At 53.1% G+C, this 21,639-nt stretch overlaps 8 protein-coding genes across 8 annotated transcripts; 2 read left to right on the plus strand and 6 right to left on the minus strand.

The window, feature by feature from the left end:
* Positions 1-356: 356 nt before the first annotated feature.
* Positions 357-3,609, minus strand: PG985_004194 (importin-beta domain-containing protein; the record flags this gene model as incomplete). Its single annotated transcript, XM_066823963.1, has 4 exons — positions 357-733; positions 782-903; positions 963-1,549; positions 1,609-3,609. The coding sequence occupies 4 exons, from the start codon at positions 3,607-3,609 to the stop codon at positions 357-359; spliced, it is 3,087 nt and encodes a 1,028-aa protein (XP_066687123.1).
* Positions 3,610-4,930: 1,321 nt separating this feature from the next.
* Positions 4,931-5,779, plus strand: PG985_004195 (HORMA domain-containing protein; the record flags this gene model as incomplete). The annotated part of the gene is made up of 1 exon (XM_066823964.1): positions 4,931-5,779. One exon carries the CDS (start codon positions 4,931-4,933, stop codon positions 5,777-5,779), a length of 849 nt encoding a protein of 282 aa, XP_066687124.1.
* Positions 5,780-6,222: 443 nt separating this feature from the next.
* Positions 6,223-7,341, minus strand: PG985_004196 (PI31 proteasome regulator; the record flags this gene model as incomplete). The annotated part of the gene is made up of 1 exon (XM_066823965.1): positions 6,223-7,341. The coding sequence occupies one exon, from the start codon at positions 7,339-7,341 to the stop codon at positions 6,223-6,225; it is 1,119 nt and encodes a 372-aa protein (XP_066687125.1).
* A 479-nt stretch (positions 7,342-7,820) lies between these two features.
* On the minus strand, positions 7,821-10,088 carry PG985_004197 (uncharacterized protein; the record flags this gene model as incomplete). Its single annotated transcript, XM_066823966.1, has 3 exons — positions 7,821-7,995; positions 8,052-8,128; positions 8,187-10,088. The coding sequence occupies 3 exons, from the start codon at positions 10,086-10,088 to the stop codon at positions 7,821-7,823; spliced, it is 2,154 nt and encodes a 717-aa protein (XP_066687126.1).
* A 1,585-nt stretch (positions 10,089-11,673) lies between these two features.
* Positions 11,674-12,310, minus strand: PG985_004198 (uncharacterized protein; the record flags this gene model as incomplete). Its single annotated transcript, XM_066823967.1, has 3 exons — positions 11,674-11,919; positions 12,018-12,158; positions 12,224-12,310. The coding sequence occupies 3 exons, from the start codon at positions 12,308-12,310 to the stop codon at positions 11,674-11,676; spliced, it is 474 nt and encodes a 157-aa protein (XP_066687127.1).
* Positions 12,311-12,916: 606 nt separating this feature from the next.
* Positions 12,917-14,938, minus strand: PG985_004199 (uncharacterized protein; the record flags this gene model as incomplete). Its single annotated transcript, XM_066823968.1, has 1 exon — positions 12,917-14,938. One exon carries the CDS (start codon positions 14,936-14,938, stop codon positions 12,917-12,919), a length of 2,022 nt encoding a protein of 673 aa, XP_066687128.1.
* A 2,513-nt stretch (positions 14,939-17,451) lies between these two features.
* PG985_004200 (uncharacterized protein) lies at positions 17,452-18,138 on the plus strand (the record flags this gene model as incomplete). Its single annotated transcript, XM_066823969.1, has 2 exons — positions 17,452-17,730; positions 17,815-18,138. 2 exons carry the CDS (start codon positions 17,452-17,454, stop codon positions 18,136-18,138), a joined length of 603 nt encoding a protein of 200 aa, XP_066687129.1.
* Positions 18,139-18,788: 650 nt separating this feature from the next.
* PG985_004201 (uncharacterized protein) lies at positions 18,789-20,935 on the minus strand (the record flags this gene model as incomplete). The annotated part of the gene is made up of 2 exons (XM_066823970.1): positions 18,789-20,493; positions 20,553-20,935. 2 exons carry the CDS (start codon positions 20,933-20,935, stop codon positions 18,789-18,791), a joined length of 2,088 nt encoding a protein of 695 aa, XP_066687130.1.
* Between the last annotated feature and the right edge of the window lie 704 nt (positions 20,936-21,639).

Genomic DNA, 21,639 nt, shown 5'->3' on the forward strand with positions numbered 1-21,639 from the left:
CGAGGTAGTTGAATCTAAAACAAGGTTCTTCAGTCCACGAGTTTGGGGTTGATATGTCATCTGGGTAAGGATTGCGAAGAGATGTCTGGTAAGGATAGCTGGGGGGAAACGGTAGTAACCGGGGTTGTCACTTGCCGTAATCGAGGCGAAATTAACGTTATATCTTTATTTCATTATCTAGTCTGGCGGCGAACCAGGTTATACATCTGCTGGTGAGGGAGGCACGGCTAACCAAGTCATGTTATAATGACAATGCATCCACTCCCTCAAAGGGGATGGTCCACCCGTGCAACGTGATACTGCCGGTGTATACTATAATCCCCAACGCCCTAGCACGACGTGATGGCGCGACTTGTTCAGGATCCGACAGCGTTCAGCTTTTGCTTCTCCTCATCGGTCAACATCTCGAACCAGCTATGGAAGTCGGGTGTTTGCGACAATCGTCGGAAGAAATCGGTCAAGAACCGGTTTGTCTCATCGTCTTGGTGGCGAGTCATACTAGAAGCCTCCAGGTAGCCCATGAGATCGTTCTTGGTACTTCCAAGACTCAGGTCTACTGTGTCGGGCTCGTCCTCCCAGCCATCGTCGTCTTCCTCTTCCTCATCCGCGAACTTGGAAGCGGCAGCAGCAGCAGCCGTTGATGCGTTCTGCGCACCAGAGGCCGAAGCAAGCTCCTCCACCAAAATCTTGATGATCTTGAGGGTAGCAGGTACTATCGTGTATCGGTCTGGATCTGCTACATAATAAGTACCGGCACAAAGGGGCTGGAGGGCCGACTTACTCTCTTTCGCCCTCGAGCGCGTCATGATTCTATCGCTGACGGGGACAATCAAATCGCCCTTGACCATGGTCTGTGCTACGCGAGGGTCATTCAACTCGTACAGCTTGGACAAGGCAATGACACTGTTGGGGTATCAAGTCAGTATAAAGCTCTGGTGGGTCGCTCGTGTCCATAGACTTACTTTTGGCGGATTTCATCAAAGCCAGCGAAGATGACCGAGTTTTCGAGCCATTTGGCGAGAACAACTTGCAGGCCGGGCTGTCCGTTACCGTGGGCGTCAGGGATCTGCAGTTGACTAAGGAACTCAACAACTGCATCTGCCCTTTCCATTGAAAGTCGTGCGAATACCAAGATGAGCGACTGAATAAAAGGCGCCGCCTCGGCTGTAGCGAGGCGCGTAGCCACTGCTTTCAGAAGAGGATCGAGATATTCGCCAAGTCTCTCGGGCCCAGCCTTCTCGACAAGCTCTGCTGCCAGACCACCGACCTCGCTAGCTGCGTGATCCTCTATCTCCGGCTTGAGAAGCCGGTCGATGATCCGGAGGCAGATCTCTACACCAGTGGTACCATTCTCATCTTGATAATTGAAGACTTGATGGTGACCATGCTGGAGAAGATACTTGACCGACTCGACACCCGGCCGAAGGACCTCCCCTTCCATACTTTCCATCAACAAGCGGGTCAACTTGGGTAATGTGGCGGCAACGAAACCGGGAGGAAGGGGCTCGGAACCATATTGCGTCAGAGCAGCCATCAATTCCGTCGCAAACTATTAATCATATCAGCAGGCGCCTACAGAAAGGGGTTAGCAGAACCATGCAGACGTACCGTTACGAGAGGATCATCTGATGTGACATTGGCGGCGTCGAATGTAGATGTCAATGAGGGCAGAACTTTCTGGCACAGTGCTTGGTAGAGCTGAGGATCAGCCATAGTCTGTACGATGTCTTCAAATGTTTCGCAGATCATCATGGTGACCTGGAAGTTGTTGGCACCGTGCTTCGCAATCTGGAAAAGTAGGTCTAGAGCCGGCACATCGCTGGAGAGGGCGACGCGCTTGTCAATGTTGATGGCAGCCCGTAGCGTCTCAGCTAAACTTATAAGGAGATCGTCGGCTTCTTCGAGAGTTGTCATGTCCTTGTTCATGATCCACTGACCAATAGCCTGTACGACCTGGGCTTGGCCATTCGGTTGGACAGCACCTCCCGTAACGAAGCCCTCCAGCGATCTGATGCAGGCAACCTGGACAATCTCCGTCTCGTCTGGCGCGTTTATCGCGGTTATCACACGGTCGAGGAAACCGGCAGCAATTTGGTGACATCTTATCAGCTGACCAGCAACAAGGAAACCTCGAGCACGCAGCAATGGCTCATCGGGGCGGTTAATGCAGTAATCCACCAATTCGAGGTAGGCTTGGACAATCTCCACTGGCACCTCCTTGCCGCAGTCCAAGAAATCGCTGATGAGCATGTTAAGCAAGAACAACGCGGCTTCCTGGGTTCTCCACGAAGGTGATTCGGTTGCAAACACGGTCTTGGTGTGAGCGAACAGACCCTCGAAAACCCCATTCTTTAGCCACTCGCCCAGTTTGCACAGAAGATCGCCACAAGCAGTTCGGGGTGTGTAGTTTGCGCTAACAGACCACTCCTCGGCGAGGTACAGGGAAACGTCTATGTCCCACAGTTCCTCTTCTTCGGAGGTGATTCTAGCATACGAAGTGCAGAGCTTCATGACATCGAGAACCCAAGGCGTTTCGTGAGCAGTCGGGTGGGCCTTGAGCCTTTCCTCAAGCCCATTCTGTACCGGCTTGGCTTTGAGGCAACCGTTCAGGAAATCGAGTTCTTCCAGGACGAGGAAGTCCAGAGTGTAGGGGAGGCCGTCGGCATCCTCCAATCGACCCTGAGCACTGCCGTTCACGATATAAAGTTGCTCGTAAGGGGTGCAGAGTAGCACAAGTTCTGCCCAAGCCGCTTCGAAGAAATGAGGCGTCTGCGGGAGCAGCAAATTGGGGAAAACGTTCTTCACCTTGAGAAGGCATCGTACGACCTGGAGCTTCAATGCGATGATGCCATTCCATTCCTCGGGTTGGCTATCGAGCTCGGTTTCCGGAAGTGGTGGTAGCTCCAGTTTCATGGTCTGCAAAAAGAAGGGGAACCAGCCTGCCAGAGCCTGCTCCGCAAAGGCCTTGACCTCTTGCGGGTGATCTTCCTTGACCTGGTCCATCAGGTCGAAGCACCCTCGGAAGACAGAAACTGCCAGGGCTCGCAGGATGGGCTTGCGATCGGTCTCGCTCACGGCCACCTCGTATACGACCTTAACGATGTCTTGGGCCATGCTGAAGAACTGGTCATCGCTCAAACTCTCATCGACGAGGTCGCAGAGGATCTTGAGCGCGCCGTGTAGATGGCTCTCGTCCCCAGAGTTGATGTAGCCAAAGAGCGTGGGCAGAAGAGTCGGCCATCTCTCGGGGAAGTCTGCATTGGCGATTCTGCCTACGGCAAAGCTGGCTGCTGACTTGATCTTGCGCTCTGAAAGGAGAGCGAGCTCGAGGAGGATGGGTCGGATTTGGTCCTTTGCGGCGTCGGCAATGGGAATAACGGGGCCATCGTCGCTCTCTCCGCTCCAATTTCTCTCAATGAAGAGGCGAAGGACGGATATGGCTTGCTGGCGGATCTCGACGCTGATGGACGTGTGGCTCGCGATGTTGACGAGGGAGAGCGGGTAGGCCGGGTTCGCCTGGGCCTGCTTGAGGTCGAGTTCGGCTTGCTTGCGTGGGCCCTCGGCGGCGAGCTGGGTGTTCGCCAGGACCTGAACGAGCTGGTCTTCCATCGTGACCATTCGTCTGCGCGTAGGGTCAAAATGAAGGCGAGGCTCGAAAGATACAGTCCAAAAAACGGTGGTGGAAGTCGAGTCGAACGGCAAGTTAAAGGTGTCGAGTGTAGGGGTTTAAAGTGGGATTTTCGGAGGGGGTCGTTTACCCGTTTGTTCGTCCCACTTGCCCGAGAAAGAAAGTCAACAAACTGGTTTGCGCGGGGTCCGTGTTGATGGGACAATAGTAATGATGCCACCGGGATCACTTGCTGGATTATACAGAAAGGATAAAGAAGGGAATGAGGAGTTACCCACGTCGAATTATGAAAGAGCGGAATCAACAATTATTATGTGGTGGTGGGATAATCATCAGTCCCTCCTGTTACAAGTTGATCGGACGGATTGTCGGTCAAGCTGGGTGCCTACCTACCTACCTAATCTACATAGCATGCGCAGAAATCTTGGATGCTAGAGCTGGCCTGGTTAAACAATGGTGGGGGACCTGCAGGAGTCGCGTTTTGGACTTGGGCAGCAGCAGCGAACAAGCACCATCCCATCATATACGACAAGGTACCGATCCTAACAGCCTACCTGGCAGACACATATCTATCTACCTAACTTACTAATTGAATCGACTCGCATCGGGTATTGACGATCGCGAGGCAACCGGATGTCTGCCTTGCCGTGAAAAGTCTGGGAGACCCAAAGTCAATCGAACCCGATCTCGCATACATATTATGTACATAACTTAGTAGCCCCCTCATGCGTTCTACCACTACAGCCGGCCACAGTCGCTGCAACGGCGAAAGGGTAGGAAGTATACTCGATTCATACCAATAGGTAGATAGGGAACATTGCGACTTGCGCACCGTGACACCCTCCTGAAAGCTGAAAGACACGTGGAATTTAGGGGCTAGGCCTTGTTAAACTGTATTTCGCGTTTCTTGTGAAATTGGCGTCTCACTTTACGCGTTTCCCCTTACCCCTCAACGCGTGATTTCTAAATGAGCATCTCGCCATAGGGCTGATTGATGCTAAGTCTTGGCACCTAGGCCATGATGCTAATGCATGGTTGACGGACGCCTTTTTCTAGTTTGGCCTAATTGCTGCCCGTGACACAACATTTCCCCCAAACGTTAGCGGGCAAACAAAATAAAAAACGAAACATTGATCGTCATACTACGCCAAAATCGCCGTGGTGGCCGATACGGTGGTAGCTGTGTTCGTACCGCCTCTCCGTCGCCGTGCCGTTCCGTTTCATTAAGTGGACCTGGCTACCGCATACGGCAAGAAGCGCCCGTCTACCTACCGTACAAAAAGACCGGTACTCTCCCGAACAATGCCCTCGACCCCCCAAGCCCAAGGCGGCCTCTCGGTGTCCCTGCCGCAAGCCTCGCACCTCCTCACCTCCTTCACGCACTTCCTGACCGTGGCCATCCACAACGTCCTCTACTACCGGTCCCTGTACCCGGCGGCGACCTTCCTCACGGCCCGGGCCTACAACCTCGCGGTCCACCAGTCGCGGCACCCGGGCGTCTGCACCTGGATCAGCGACGCCGTGTCGGCGATCCGCGCCCAGCTGATCCTCGGCGCGGTCGAGCGCGTCGCCCTCGTCATCCACGCGCCGGGGGCCCAGGTGCTGGAGCGCTGGATGTTCGACCTCCGCGCCTTCCCCGCCTTCGCGGGTGTCACGGAGCAGGAGCAACCACTTGCCGGCCCCAGCGACGGTGGCGGCGGCGGCGGCAGCCGGCGGGACGAGGAAGACGACGGGGTCGGGCCCGGAGGTCCCGGTAGCATCCAGGCTGCCGAAGCGTCAAACAACAACAACAACAACAACGACGAGATCAACTGGACGGACGTGGATGAGGGGTTCCGCGCCGCGGTCCGGAAAATGGCGAGTGCGGCGGAGCTGCTGCCGCCCTTGCCAGAAGGCTGCACCTACACCGTGGCGGTCGAGCTGCGGGACGAGAGCGAGGCGCCCATAGGGTATCCACAGCACTGGATCCCTTCGCAGCCAAATCTGCAGACGCAGTCGAAGACGAGACCGGAAGCTGGGCGCGACATCGGCGGTGCAATGACGGCCGCCATCAGAAATGTAGAAGCAGGCCCCCTGTACTTTGACTGTTGGGTGGAACTAGGAAAAGAATTGGCCTCGACATCGTCGCTGCCGTTGTCATCTCGACAATAATTACTGGCCATGCATTGCTAATACTAATTAATATACTTAGTTCCTGATAATTGTAAATATATCAGGTATCAGGCAGTAAATGTAGTCAAAAATCAGGAACAGCACCTGAATTAAGTCGTGGAATTGAAGGCGAACCACACAGTCTGTTGGTCTCGGATGAGTACATTGTAACAAGATACCGCACGAGTACACAGAAGCATCAATTGCAATTGTTGATAGTGGGACATTCGTTATTTATTAGGTCAAGAGAAGGACAACGTATTGGAGTTGATCACTCTTGTGCTAGTCGTACAGATACAGTGGCAATGCTTCCAGGCGTTGTGGTATCATTTTCATCAAATTCGTAACATTCTGACTGGCACCATCATTCATGAAACCCAGAACGCCCAATTGTAAAATCAATATCTCATGACCGACCTATCATACCACCGCTTCTTCGAAGCTTATATGATGTCTCCTCCAAATCCTCCGAAGCCACCATAAGGGTTGTTGCCGCCACCTGGTCTGTGGCCGCCGAGCCTTGGCATACCGCCTGGTCCTAAGGGGTCAAAACGGGCCCCGGGTGGCGCTTGAGGATCATACGGCTCGCCGCCAATACCGCCACCGCCGATGTCGCCAAAGGTAGGATGCATTCCGCGATGCCCACCAGGGCGAGGCAGTCCTCCAAGGCTTGGTCGGAAGGGATCGTTGGGTCCTAGGCCAGGCGGATTCAAATCATCCGCGCCAAGGTTACCAAACGGCGACGCGCCTGGAGGGAATCCGCGTGGTGGCCTGTTGATCTCAAGCTCATCTTCGAAATCGGGAGGAGGAAAGTCTCCTGCTGGCACTGGACGGCGCGGAGGGGGGTCGACAGGGTCGCCGTACGGGTTGGGTTGTGCAGGCGGGGGCATGGGCTGGGGCATGACGGGTTGTCGAGGTGGACGGCGCCCTGCGCCTTCAGCATCTTCTCTCGCGGCCCTGTCATCGGGGCTCTCCTCATACCCCTCCTTTTGCAAAGACGGCAGTAGCTTCTGGATGATGTTGATCTTGATCAGGCTGGCCAAGTCAGTAATACGAGCTTCGTTGATGAAAACTGCCTGGAGTTTCTGGGACAGATCGCTCCGATCCTCAGTCTGATCCTCAGTCGCATCAGGTGTCAATGTGATCCGGACAGGCAAGGCACCGTTCGAAATAAAGTCCTTGATTGTGACTTCGACACGAGCAATGCGATCATCATCGATTGCCAAGCCACGGATCTCGGCCTTGCCACCCATCCGGTCAACCTTGAGAACGAAGCGTAGGGCTGACTGTGAGTGGGCGTAGACGAAGGTGCAGTTGTTGAACGACGCGTTCCAGTTCTCTGGCAGGCGCGGCGCAAGGTCCCGGCACCTTGCTTCATCGTTTTTGGACTCGTCAAAGCCAGTCAGGCGGAAGCCTAGGGAAGCCATGCAAGCGTGTGCGAAAAGTGCGAGAGCGTCATGAGAGCTGCTCAGATCGGATGTTGTATCGCCTTGCGTGTGTGTGGGAAGAGCGTCTGCCATGCCCTGGAGAAGGGCAGCCGGACTTAACGGGTTCGTAGACATGGTCAAGTATGTGGACGAGCTAGGTATTCTAGTTTGGTGATCGTCGTCGATTGCGATGAACTAAATGCGCAATAGTGTATGGTTTGATGGATGAAGGCGGCAATTTGGAGAATAACGGGAAAGCTCATAGAGTCAGAGTCAAAAATGGGGAGCTGACTGTATTTATATATGCTTTCGCATACAAAGTTCTGTTACCTGGCGCAGACAGAAGATGATGGACGTTGTACATGGAGACGTTTGGTAATTATGTCATCTACTCGGTGCCTGCAGCTCACTAAACGTGGGGTAAATGAGGGGCACCAGACCCGAAGCTAAAGTACCTACAGCTGCAAGTGCTTTGGGCATTTGGGCATCCGTCTGCCCTTCTAGAATTCAGCACAATTGCTGGCTATCTCACTTGATGGAGAACCGGACTTTTGCCAGTTATCGGAACACATAAACACATAGCAATCCTCACCAGCTCTACCAATATCCCGAAGTTAGACTGCGCGAATACCAGAGCGGGCCGTGAAAGCATCAAGACTCTGGAGACCCTGCTCAAGGATACCCAATTTCTTCGTCACTTCGTTCCTCTCCGTTATGGTGCTGTCGTCTTCGGACCCCAGTCTGTCGATCTGATCATCTGAGAGATCCCAGACGACATCCGGTGACAGTCTAGTATTGTCAGTAATCAGTCCCAAACAGGTAGGCGATGACCAGTTATAACTTACACATCTGGGAGTTTTTGGATCAGGCAAGCCTCAACTGCATTGACGCTGACATCGTCGGTGAATTTCTTCAGGGCGACCTGGAAGCTTTCGTGAGTATGTATTCAATCGTAATGCAGTATGACGAGGGTTTCTTACAGTATAGTATGCTGCGGCAACATCGGCAGCAAGGGAAGCAGAGTACTTCTGCACATCGGGACGTGTGCCTTCTTCCAGTTGCATAAGAAGTGCCTTAAGCGGCACTTTGTCTTGTAGACTGGCACTCAGCTGATGACGAGTATGGTCGATAAACTTGAGGGTAATCTGATCAAAGTTACGACTATGCCGGTCATCTTGAATTTTCTGGACCGTTTGGGTGAGGTAATCATTGTAAGTAATTGGGTGAAATGACAGGTGAGGCATCAGCAACTCATCCAATTTTTCCTTCAGATCCTTCCTGAGCTGATGCAGCGCGGGTTGGATCAACCCTTTCATCAGGCGGCCGTGTGTGTTCTGGTCGCATATCTCAGAAATCATCTTGTTGAATGTGGTCGCCGCTGCTTCATGAATCTCCTCAACCAGGTTGGTCGTGATGGCCTCCCAGGGCTTGCATTGTCGGGCGAACAAATCACCGACAACTAGAGGATTATAGGTGCCAGGCAGCTCCCGTCCTCTGCATTCCTCCATCAAGTCTTCAACGACATCGAGATAATCGGTCCTCCATATATACTTGTACTTTGAAGTACGTTTAGGTTGAAGGCCAGTCTCGACTATTTCCAGAGCGTGTCCATCGAGGCGCATCTTTTGAGCGTATTTGGCAAGTATCTTTTGTACATTTGCTCGAAGGCGTCTCTCGAAGGCATCAGGCTGGCCGGGGTAGGACTCGAAGAAGAGATCGGCGTATACCCCGTCAATGGAAGCCCGCACCAGGACTGCAAGTTGACTGCTAATCTTGTGAAGATAATGATGCTTCTCCCTCGGCGTGCTTCGAGATTTGCCCAGTTGCTTCAGTTTGTTCGAGCAGTCCTTTATTCCGGATTGCACCTCGGACTTAACTCCTGGAAGGCCTATGCGTATCTGGTTCCAAAGAGCCTCCCGCAATCTGTCTCGCAAGGCTTCCACGCCAACCTGCGAAGGGTCGAGAACTTGCCAGGCCGAGCTGGAGAAGAAATCAGACTCTCTGTCGTCTCGTTCCTCTGGGGTATCGTCAGAAGTTGCATGGCTTTTGTTACGCAGAACATGCCAGCCCAGTGTAAGCTTCACGTTCCCGTTTTGTGCCAACTCGATGTAATATCTTTCGCTTTCCGAGCCTTGATCGATCCTGTCTGGCTTGGTGATAAGGCCCAGAGTTCGTGTTCCTGATGGATCAATCTTGCGTGCGAACTTGGTCACCGGCTGGTTGGCAAAAGAGTTGTCGGCTGAAACCACGGCCAAGATGATACTGCGGCGTTGCTTCATGTAGGACACCACCAAGTTCTCGACCAGAGACGCATCATCATCTGACTGATTCTTGTCCGAAGCACCGAACAGGCCAGGTAAGTCGACAAGCGTTAAGTTTGGTGCATTTGGAGATGTGCTTTCGATACGGAGCACATCCGTGCTGAACACTTTTGAGTCTTCTCCATCGCCAAGTCCCATGACGCTCTTGGCCGACTCGATAATCTTTGCAAAGTCATCTTGCTCTGTTGCACCTTCTGAGAAGGCAGAGAGTTTGATCCTGTCCTCCTCGCTTCTGCTGGCGCCCGGCTGGATATGGACCTTGATCTCTGGTTTATCGCCGCGTCGCAGAACCAGCTCCGTGGCAAAACGAGTACAGAGTCCCTCGCTGGTTGGAAATGAAATGCCCGAAATTGCCTCGAGGGTGGAGCTTTTGCCCGAGGACTGACTACCACAAACGATGATCTGGGGGAGGTCAACGTAATGACTGACACCATGGGATCGGAGAGAGTCCACGATGTCGAGGAGGTCGCGATGGTTGCTGGACTGGATGAAGCCAGATGTCTTCTGGGAGATCTGCTCTGCCAGATCGCGCCGTTCGTCATCGTTCACAAGACGACCCATGATTACGAAGCTCGGTTGGTGTGAAGAGTGAGATGCTATTCCATGAGGTGGCCGGAGCACTTGAAAAGGGGAGTAAGTAAGAATATAAAAGACTGGGCTAAATGGCCATTGATATAGTCCTACATTGATGCTCTGCGAATTCCCGTTTGACGAGGCAGGCGCAAGGCAACTGCCGAATGCCTTGGTACGCTACTGCAGCATCCCAGGTATTCAGTTTTGTTTGCAAGAAACGCCTCAGGCGTTTCCACTCTCAGGCATTACATGCCTAGTCATTACACCAAGCCTCTCAAGAAAAAAGGGAAGCCAGGTAGGCGAGAACACGTCCCAAGGAACCAATTTCATCCTTATAAGTTATGTCATGTTTTAACGAGGTGATCTTAGGACATTCGGGAAAGTCTAGTATCGCAGGACCCTTGCTTTAAGCCAGAGCGTCAAGAAGGGCTATGGCATATTTTGGGGGGTCTACTTGATGTGGGAGCGTAGATTATCAATGCCGAATTCCATTGATGCTTCGTTGCTAGACAGAATCCGTAGTTGTATACTTTCGGGTATACTGAGACCATCCTGGTAACTTGCCAGCAGAGACGTCGACGGCACCTGACTACAACACCTTGGCGCTTCATAAAGCTGCCTATTCAAAAGCCATGAGTCCAAAGCCAATATCCAGTACCCAGCGTGCCAAACACATGCGATTTGCGACTTGCACGTACCAAAATGCAAGTGCTGTGTTAGTGGGGTGCACAATAAGCCTTGAGAGTGGATACATGTATACTAGCTTGGCCCACACGACTGGAGTGTTTAAGCAACTGTATAGTATCGATTGCAACTGCACTCTTTCTCTCCCAGGACATATATAAAGCTATATTTCGAAGTTGATCTCCTTCAATAATAGCACATTTCGAGTTCATCATGGAATGCCTTTCGCCTACCCGAGTCTCCCACATATAGTCTCAGGGGTGCCTATAGGCTCCTGTATAGGTTAGGGTCCGGAACCAACCGAACTCCGTCTACCTCGTGCATGTATCCATTCCTTAGGGCCCCAACCCACTTACTAGAAGGGTAAAAAAATATCATTCTTCACGCTGGTGGGGTACTTAGCCTCTCAAAAACAACCAACTTTCATCAAACTACAGGCCTGGTGGCGAAATGGTATCGCGTCAGATTTCGGTTCACCGATATCTATTCACTCTGAAGATTGCGGGTTCGAATCCCGTCTGGGTCGATTCTTTTGCCTCTCGAGGCTGTTCATCACTTGTCTTTTTGTCCTGTTGGAGGTCATGGTCGTGTAGGTTGAGCCATCGGCAGTATACAGCTATCCTCGGCGGATAGGTTGGGTGCCGTCCGAGTTTTGCGGCGGCTGTATAAAGGACCCAGTACACAGTAAGGATACCAACTCATAAGCTCAATTAATTTATTATTTGAATATGATTTATTGAAATGCGTTTGGGCAGATGTTCTGCTTTGGGTCGGGTGTGTCGGGGGACCTTTCCTTTATACCAGGGCAGCTGGACGACCACCAAATTCTTCAGCTCGGATTCAGGATTGGTGTTAATGTAGAGAAAGTGAAGCCGGAACACTGTTTGGCTCAGCTAGCCCTTCTCTCGCACTCGGCTTTGATGTCCTCGTTGAACATATCCCAGCCTGGGCCATGGTCCCACTGCTTCTTCTTCCCCAGACGGAGTGGCACGGACAAGGGCCCCGTCCAGTCCTCTTTCTGGACGAAAAGCGTGCTACCCGGCGTCTTCTCGCTCGGCAAGACGTGAAAGTAATGGCGTCCGACTAAGAGACCCCATAGGCTGCCGTCCCAAGTGAACGAGTTCTCCGTAATGTCCTAATATGCCAGCCGGCAGTTGATTAGTCGGCACTCTACATGCCAAATTGGAGGGGAGGGAAGGATCCGAGGCGAGACCGATATTATGTCTCACTTACCACGAGGGTTGGCCGGAACGACATGCCGCCCAGATCAACCCGGAGGCTGTCGCCGGGCTTCAGTTCTTTTACACTCTTGTCTGCCGTGATGGACCAACGGGACTTGTGTGTCCAGTCTCTGTATTGAGGAAACTCCATAAGCTAGGAGACAAGATCAGCAGGGTCTCGCGTTTGTTTGTAGATAACATATCATGCCAGATACTTACGACAGTACGAACCATTGCAGGCGGCGCCCGTATCTCAATCTCGGCTCTGTTGAAGATGGGCTCAGACAGCCCCATGCTTCTCAACATATCGAAAGTCGTTAACAAGGTTTGATTGGAATGGGTTTTGATATGGATTGTTGGCAGTCGAAGCCCTTTACAAGAGGCGTTCGGTATTTTAACGTGGGCGGAACGTTGAAGGATAGGTGTGGGATGAAGTTCGATGTGTTTACTATAGTAATTACTAACAAGACTTCCTTGATATATAACTTGTATCGGCAGATAAATGGTAGTTTATATCCTGTCTGCCAGTTGAACGGAATCCCATGCGGCGCGGGTTCGGTGTGGGCTCGGGACAATTGAAGCGAAACTCGGCCGAGTATGTGGCTGGAAAATGAACGCTACCAACAGTCTCATATCCAGCTGAATCTTGTCGCCGAATAATGCCTTAGGTTGTTACTACCAGGTCTTATAGCGTGGCACATGAGCTTCACGGAAGATGAGGAGATTTGGACAAAATTGTATGTGATCGGAATACCTATTGACTACATGACAAATATCTTACAATTTACACCAAAACCCTCTTCCATAGATACAATACTACACAGACAAAGGAGAAACCCGGTCCGGACACGGGTTATATTGGAAAAGCAAAGAAAATAACAGTCGAAGACGCTCGGCCACACATTCAACCCCTTACTCGTCGATGCCGACACTGGCCTGCCTGTTGGAGCCGTTGAGCATCTCGTTGGACATGCTGGAGCGGGAGAAGAACCGGCGGACGGTGCGGCTGCCACCGCTGGCGCTCATGCTGCTGGACTTGGCCTGGGCGCGCATCTGCTCCGACATCTGCTCCTCGTAGCGCTCGAGCTCGCGGCACTTCTCCTCGTAGCGGGAGATGGCCTCGTCGCGCTCGTGGTCGGCCGAGTTGCGCGCCTCGATGGCCTTCTCCTTCTGCTCGCGCGCCTCGCGCAGCATCGTCCGCAGCGTCGTGACCTCGTACTCGAACTCGCCGTGGCCCTCGGTGTACTCGGTCATGGTCACGCACATCTCCTCGTAGCGCGCCTCGCTCTCGCGCAGCTGCTCCGTCGCCGCGTCGTGCTTCTCGTTGACCGCCGTGACCTCGACCTTGAGCGTCGCGATGCTGGTGTGCAGTTGCTCGATCTCGATCTTCAGGTCGCCGCACTTGCTGCGCGCGCCGTCGCGCTCCGTCTCGATACGCTCGATGCGCTCGTGGAAGGCGCGGATCGACTCGGTCCGCTCCTTGATGCTGGCCTCGTGGCGGCGGATCGTCTCCTGGAGCAGGGTGATCTTGCGGTGGTGCTCCTCGGACTTCTTGCGCTCGGTGTGGATGTCGGCGCTGATGCGATCCTTCTCCACGACGACGACGCGAAGCTCTTCCACCTTCTTCTTCAAGGTCTCGCGAAGCTCGGTCTTCTCGACCTCGAAGTGGCGAATCTCTTCGCGGGTGGATGCCAACTCGCGCTCAGACTGCTCCCACTTGAGCTTCCACTTGCCGCTGCGGTCTTCGGCGTCCTCCCACTTGCTGTGTCTCTCATCGGCCTTGCGCTTCAGCTCCTCGAGGGAGTGGTGCAACTCGTCCTTCTCGTACTCGACCTTGGAGACGGTTTGCTTGAACTGGTGCAACTCCTGGACCCTCTTCTCGTTCGTCTTGGTGAGCTCCTCAAACTTGCTCGAGAACTCGTGGCACTTGTGGTTGGCCTTGCGCAGGCTCTCGTCAAGCTCGCTCTTCACGTGCAGCCACTCGTGCTTCTCCTTCGTCAGGGCAGTCCTGGCTTGCTTGACGGACACGAGCTCCTTGTGGGTGGACTCGTGCTTGCTGGTAGCCTCTGTGAAGCCTGCGCGCAGCTCCGAGTACTTCTGGTTGAGGCTGCGGAGATCGCCGTGGTGCTTCTCCGCGTCCTTGCGCGTGTGGGAAAGCTCATCTTCGCTGGACACGAGCTTCAGCTGGGTGGCTTCCAGCGTCCGCTTCGTCTCCTCTTGCTCGGTACGGAGGCGCGTGGCCATCTCCTTGTACTCGTGAAGCTCTCGGCGAGTGTTGCCGAGGTCAGTGTCGCGGTCGGTGAGCTTCTTCTTGTACTCGTTGACGCTGGCAAGCACAGTGCTGAACTCGAGGCGCAGCTTGCTGACCTCTTTCTTCTTCTCCTCGTGGTCATGCTGATGCTGAGTAAGTTCTTTATCTTTGCTCTCGATGATCTCGGTGTACTCTTCGAACTGCTCCTGCATTCGGTCCATCTCAGAGAGGCAAGATTCTCTCTCGGCGATGAGCTTCATCCATACACCTTTCAAGGAGGTGCTTCGGCGGGAGATACTGGACATGAGCTCCATGAGGGCAAAGAACTCGCCCTCACCCTGCAGAGTCAACTCCTTGGAGACCTCGGAGCGGTGGGTTCGCATGAGGCTACCACCGCTGAAGCGGCGGGATACAAATTGACGGCGCGAGGAGCCGCCGAAGGAGGTTCGCACCGACCCCGTAGGGCTGGAGGACCGAAGAAGGCTGCGTTTGAAGGGGTGGATGCTCATGCTCGCACTGGACGAGAACCCGTTCCCCAATTCGGGAGATTGAGAACGGTCCATGGTAGAGCCACTGGTCTCCATCTCGGGTGTGACCTCAGTGGTCTGCACCACAGATTGGCCGATCTTGTCCGAAGATATATCGGCGTGGTGGGGGTGACTGTAGTGGATAGGGCTTTCCATGGTGATTGATTCAGAAAATGAAGTTGGAATAACTGTGAAGAAGTATATAAGAAGTGCTTCTCTGTTTGCTGTGCACTCATGTGATGGAGAAGGGGAATACTTTTAGGCACCGTGGGAGTCGGCATGTATATATAGATGGCTCAAAGGCTTTCTGTTGCTTCAAAGCCGTCGCTTGACGGACACGATGCACGGTGATCTTCTCTTTTTTCCATGGCGAACGCCGGCCAGCTTGTTTTTTTCTCATTGGTAACCTCAACGATGATCTATGATCCGCAATTGGTCTTCCTCTTCTGCGTTTGAACGGTCGAGCCGTGCCGCGCGCATGGTCATCGCCGATGCGAATTCACGCAGGCCGCTGGCATGGACGCCTCTTGGAAAGACATAGGGGTTTGGTGTTGATGAAGATGATGCGCTCAGGAGCTTCATCACAGCATGCCGCACATACTGTTAGCCAAGAATATATCAACTTCCCAAAGTGGAAAGTCAGCTAGCCACCGATGAAGAGACACGGGCTGCGACTATAGGCCAGTGCGCATCGAGATGTCGGCGACCCAAACCGCCCGCCCGTGGGGCTAACTCGGACGAGGACATTGATATATTGACTCTACCGACGTTCATAGCTCCAGGCTTGTCCCGTTCCGTGTCTTTGTTTTTTTCGTAATAGTTCATGCCTATCAATTGCTTGGGTTCAGCAAGCCACCTACTCCAACGAACCGCGTTTTTGTGGACCAGATATCCCGAATATCACAACTTCACTCGGGCTTCCCATCCACCGCCAATTTTCACTACACTTGAGTTCATCCCACACGATGCAGAATTCCCGGTCGCTGGTATGGCACAGTTAGACCAGCGACTCTGTCAAGTGGATGATGACCCAGTCGGGGACGTATCTGCACTTCTTCAAGCTTGTTCTGTAGTACAGCCGAGGTCCTGTTTCAGTGACCGCGTAGTTGTGAAATTTCTGGCACTTAGCCTGTCTCATGTCATAACAAACGAACATCGTAACCGATGGCATGGAACGCTTTGGGGCTTGTTCTGCTGGTATCTGCTCGCGGTAGGCTACTGCGAATCCTGTTCCCGACAACACAGACCGATGTTTGCTTTTATGGCCAAATCTGCGTCAATAGACGGAAGTCCTGTGTTTTTTGGGGTTAGTCAACTGCTATATCATATTCTCATGGAGGACTGTGCAGGTTCCGAAGCCACAGTTGCCAATATTGGTAGGGACACTATGTCATAGGGCGCATCCTCCTGCATCCAATATCAACTCCAGAGCGCCGGCAGTCGGGCAGAACGAAGCATACAACAAGTGCCATACCCAAATGGGCCGCAGTGACTTTGCTTGTTAGAGGGCTTGACGAACGGCGTCGGAAAGGGGGTGGTTTTCGTCATAATAATCAGATTTACGCATCATACATGCATGCCTTGAGGGGAAACATGCCATACCCAGCCAGACAGCTCCGTAGCGCAAACAGTCTGTGGTACGGGTTGCCGACGGGACGCTTCATTTGCATATCGGTGGTCTCGGGTATTGCAGCCAAGAGGCCATCCGAACATGCCAGTGCACGCTCGCTCAAGTCAAGTCCATTGTCAACCAGCGGTCTTGTAGTCAGATAGGTCGAGGCCTTATTGTACTCTGGAGGCAGCGACAGCCAGTCGCATTACAACCTCGTGGCTGCCCTGTGCCGAGTGAGCCAGCCGCAAGCCGAGAGAAAGTGCATCCTGACACCTACTGCCCAGATAGCAAGCGCTACCACAAGATAGGAGGCATGGAATAAGCAACCCAGGCAGCGAGTAGATGGGATTTTGGGACGTTCAGTGTTATGCCTTCCGCTGACTGGGTCCGCATCGAAGGCTAGGCGTTCAGATTGAGCTGCCAAAAGCCCGTATTTGAGTCAATGACGGAATACTATAGCAGATCGTGTGTTGATGTGTCGTCGTGATAAGAAATGTACACGGACACACCGAATTCTTCCCAGGCCAGTTTGGCTCCAATGAGAGGAACGGGCTTCGAAACAGACAGGCAAGAAGCAGGTCCCTACATGCGTTGCGGAGTGGCATATTGGAAAGCTTGTCCCCGCAAAAAAGAACAAGCCCCCTACAAGCAGCAAGCAGCCGCTGAGGAAAGTCAATTCTGGTCAAGCCAAAAGTTGCCTTCTTCATTGTTCTTCTTGCGCTTATCGGCTTAGGTAAGCCACGACGTAACCTCGACTTAGCTCCAACCTAGCGATTCGGGAGCCACGCGACAACCTTGGAAGTGGTCTTTCGATTATTTGCAGACGCCCCTCGCCATCCTGAACTCCCTCACAAACCGACCGTCTCGTGAGCAAATGCTACACAGCCTCTAGCTTCGACCAAAGCAAGAAACCCAACAAATTCCGGGATCGTTTATATATTTCCTTGGGCACACACCTCCATTTCACCTCGAACCCCAACTTTCCCCCCCATCCCTGGCCAGCCATCGGGGCAACTTAGACAACTTAGACAAGAAAACCAAACAGGCGGAAGTCACCATGGCGGACGAACAAATCTCGCTCCCGTCGCTGATCCTGATCGTCGTGCTCGGCGGGCTGGCCGTGCGCTACTTCTTCTTCTCGTCGGGTACGCCCTCGACGGGCCAACAGCAGCCCCGCGATGCCGCCGCCGCCGCCCGCACCCGCGAGGCCGCCGTCGAGCGCATACAGCAAATGTTCCCGCAACTGGACCGGCGCGCGATTCTGTGGGACCTGCAGCGGACCGGGGGCAGCATATCGGCGACGACAGAGCGCGTCCTGAGCGGGCGGATAGAAACCGTAAGTTCTGCACAGTCCTCTCTCTCTCTCCCGGGTATAATACGACGACGACCGTGCGATGCTGACGATCTCCACTCCCTATAGCCCCCCGTAACTTTCCAACCACCATCGCCTCCCCGCACGCCAGCCAACGCTGCCTCCTCCCGATCGCAGCAACAAAAACCCGTCGTTCCCAAGTCCACGGAGCCTGATCTCATCACGCGGTACAACCTGCAGAGCCGGATCAGCGAATCGTCCGGCGGCGCCGAGGGCAGCAACTCGGTCGACGGGAAGGGCAAGGCCTGGAGCTCGAACCGGGACGAGAGGCAGAGCGCATTGCAGAGGCGACGAGATGAAATGATAATAGCAGCCCGGCGCAAGATGGAGGCCAAGATTGCTGCGGAAAGGGCCGGGGCCGGCAACCAATAGTACTTATAGCAGCGGCATCGGCGGTTCATGAGAGCGCAAAGAGAATATTTACACAGCGGAACTACTCAACTTGAATTTAGCTGCGAAGGACTCCAAGTAGAAGAGACCAAGGGCTAGGGGGTTGACGCAAATATATAGGTTTTGGTGTTTCACTAATTTACCACTGCTATATTGGCATATCACGAGGACACGAAGAAAGAGCGATTGCAACCTCACTGTCCGCTTCCCGCCAATAACCTCACTGTTCACTTCAGCAATGTCCTGGTAAAATCACCCGACATGGCAATTAATGAATCCGTCTTCATTTCTCTATTATTCTCCACGTTTTATACATAAAGTGAACTGTATCGTGCCATACTCCTTCCATCATACATCAAATCAGAAGTAGAGATTTCCTGTGCGAGGATCGTCATTGACCCTGTTGTCCCAGCCCATTTTTTGATATAAAATCAAACAGTAAGTAATCCTCAAACTCCAGGCAATGCTACGCTTTTCCCCAAGTGGTATCTGACCCCAATCAAAAAGTAGCATCACCTGAAACCACCTGGCTCAGAGGAGTTCTCGTAATGTACATCGCTCTTCGATATCTATACAGTCGTACGGGTCAGTCTCACCCTGACGCATCGTCAAGGCCATGGCCAAACAAACGCCTAGAAGCTGGCAGAGCTCCGGCCCCTGCGGTCTCCGTCGGACCGATCAACTCGCCCAGAAAACTTGCTGTCGAAGCTCGGGGGGCGTCTGCGGTCGCCGCCGCCGTCGCCGCCACGGTTAAATCCACCGCCGGATCTTGAGCCGAAACCGCCGCCGCCTCGGCGATCGCCTCCAAACCCACCGCCCCTTCCACCACCGAATCGATCACCTCCAAATCGATTACCTCCGAATCCGCCGCCCCCTCCGCCACGACCACCGAAACCGTCAGAACTCCGCCCAAATCTGCTTGGCGCGTCTTCCTGGGGGTCGTGTCCGATCCTTACTCCAGGAATTCGGTTAAGGCCGCGCATGCGTGCACTCGACGCGGTAATAGCAGGGACCTCTTCCCAGCCCATTCCTTGCAGACACCATCTGTTGAGGAGGGAAATAATATCCTCTGCCCTGAACCCTCGGCCGAATTTCTGACCCAGCATGGCGTGGTATGTTTGCCTGAACATGGATTTTGGTACGCTTTCATACGCTTTTGCAATGTCGCTGACGTATTTACCAGACTCCCCCTGTACCTCCTTGTTATGGGAAATATCTACTTGCGCAACATCAATCGTCTTGTTGGGCTTGATTGGGAGGCCTGGAAGACGGCGTCGAGCCTCATCGATTTCTTCCTGGGAAAGCAGAAGCCAGCCTTCGCCGGCACGTCCAGCGCGGCCTGTACGGCCAATACGGTGGATGTACTGATCACGATCCGGCGGCAGACCGATCTGGATGACATGCGTTACACCAGGGAAGTCCATTCCTCGAGCAGTAACATCGGAAGATAGTAGAATACCTTCCTTCGCGCGGCGGAAATACTCAGCACTCCTGGTACGCTGCGGTTGCGTCAGTTTGGAGTGAATGTCGTAGATTGGGATGCCTGAGCGACGGTCTGCGAGGGAGGTTGATCGGAAAACCTCATTGGCAAACTGTACCGTAGCAGTGTTGCTCATGAACACGATGGCCTTGAAAGGAGGCTTCTCGGGGTCGGACGCATGTAGCTCACGTGCCTTTGCGGCGAGCTCCATGACCGTGGGGAAGTAGTTTTCATATCCGCGGCAAACAACCAAGTTCTGGGGAATTCGCTCGTGTGTAGGGGCTTCGTTCTTGTCGATTGTCTGAACAAATTCGAAGTTGTCGGTCTTAACCAAACTCTTGGCAAGATGAACGACATCACGAGGAATGGTAGCGGAGAACAAGAGAGTTTGTCTGTCGACATCCTCAATCTTAGGCAGGTAAGACAGGATCTCCTGGATATCGTCGGCAAATCCAACATCCAACATGCGGTCAGCCTCGTCAAGTACAAATGCTCTCAAGTTTGGCGCAGCTACGTTAGCGTAGCTGTCGGTAAGGATGTCCTTGAGACGACCCGGAGTAGCAACCAGAATATGGCAGCCTTCTCGCTGCATCTTGAAAAGAGCTTCTCTCTTTCTGGTACCGCCGACAGCGGTTTGTACGACAATGCCGGTGTTTGCAACCAACTTGCTGGCCTCAACACCGATTTGCTCTGCCAATTCGCGAGTAGGAGACATGATGATGGCCTTAACATCGTTGCATCGAGCAGTTCGACGCTTGTACTTGTCAACAAGGTCAGGTTCGGCGGCTAATAATCGTTGAAGTGTAGGAACCAAAAAGGCCAGAGTCTTTCCGGTACCGGTCTTTGCTTGTGCGACACTGTAGAAAATACCAGATTAGCCAAAGCCAGAAATGCGGAGTGGAGAACAAATGCTTACAGATCGACACCATTGAGGGCGGCATTTATCGTCTTGGACTGAACATCGGTCATGGTCTCGTACTTCATGCCCATCGTGATGGCTTCGACAAGACGGGGGTGAACTCCGAGCTTGGAGAGGTCGCCGAACTTGGTAATGAGCTCGGGGGTAGAAGCAGAGCCGGCATCATCGTATGTTCGAGGGGCCGCGGCAGACTGGGAGTACAATCTTTGAGAAAGGCATCTCAATGAGGTAGACTGAGCGCCAATCGGCTGGCTCAGGCGGCCTGTGTGCTGCTCGAGAGTCTGGAAGCGAATGCCTCTGGTAGAAGAAAGAGCAGAAAATTGGCGGCGGGCGACGGCATGGCCGAGCCGCGCATGCCTCTGCAACGAAGCCTTGAACATTATAAAAACAGGATGAATTCAAGGCAAGCAGGCAGGCTGTAGAACACTGCGTCTCGTGAAGGAATGGATGGCCGGTGGTGTGATCTCGAGTGTCGAGTCACAATGATGCTGTGAACTGAGAAGGGAAGCAATTGAAAAGCGCCCGCATTGAGACTTTCTTTCGCCTTATCGCGTTCTGCCACTTCGAGATTTTTAATGGGCGACGGGGTTTACCATGCTAAAGGGCTGCTAGCGGCTGCTTATCTAAGTGGCCAGCGCGGGTCGCTTAGTGACCAATCATGGTCAACTAATCGCAATTGTAGTGGGGCCATGGTCTTATAGTAGATCGATCTGCTTTCAGGAAGGAAGCCGTGCACCGTAATGTTGTAGGTGCTCACCGTAGGATCAATGAGTCTGAAAATGTACCTAGAATGCATCAGTTGATGTAAATGGATCTCAGGAATTGTTGGATTGATATATTATGACTCTGTAGCATGAATAACGGCGTGGAAATATCTCAAGTAATCAGAGACAACAATTACAGCAAAGCAGGAACCCTTTCGGCGGCACAACTGCATGGAATTGCTTTTTCAGTGGCTGCGAACTACAGCAGCGCCACACCTTGACCAAAGTCTTCATCAAATCCTGCCCATTCCAGATCTTATCATCAAACTACAGATCTACTTACCAGTTTCTTTCGTACAATTGAACAATCCTGATCTAAA

Source organism: Apiospora marii (genome assembly GCF_038362585.1).
Source record: "Apiospora marii strain CBS 49790 chromosome Unknown utg000003l_segment0_segment0, whole genome shotgun sequence".
In the NCBI taxonomy this organism is placed as follows: Eukaryota; Fungi; Ascomycota; class Sordariomycetes; order Amphisphaeriales; family Apiosporaceae; genus Apiospora; species Apiospora marii.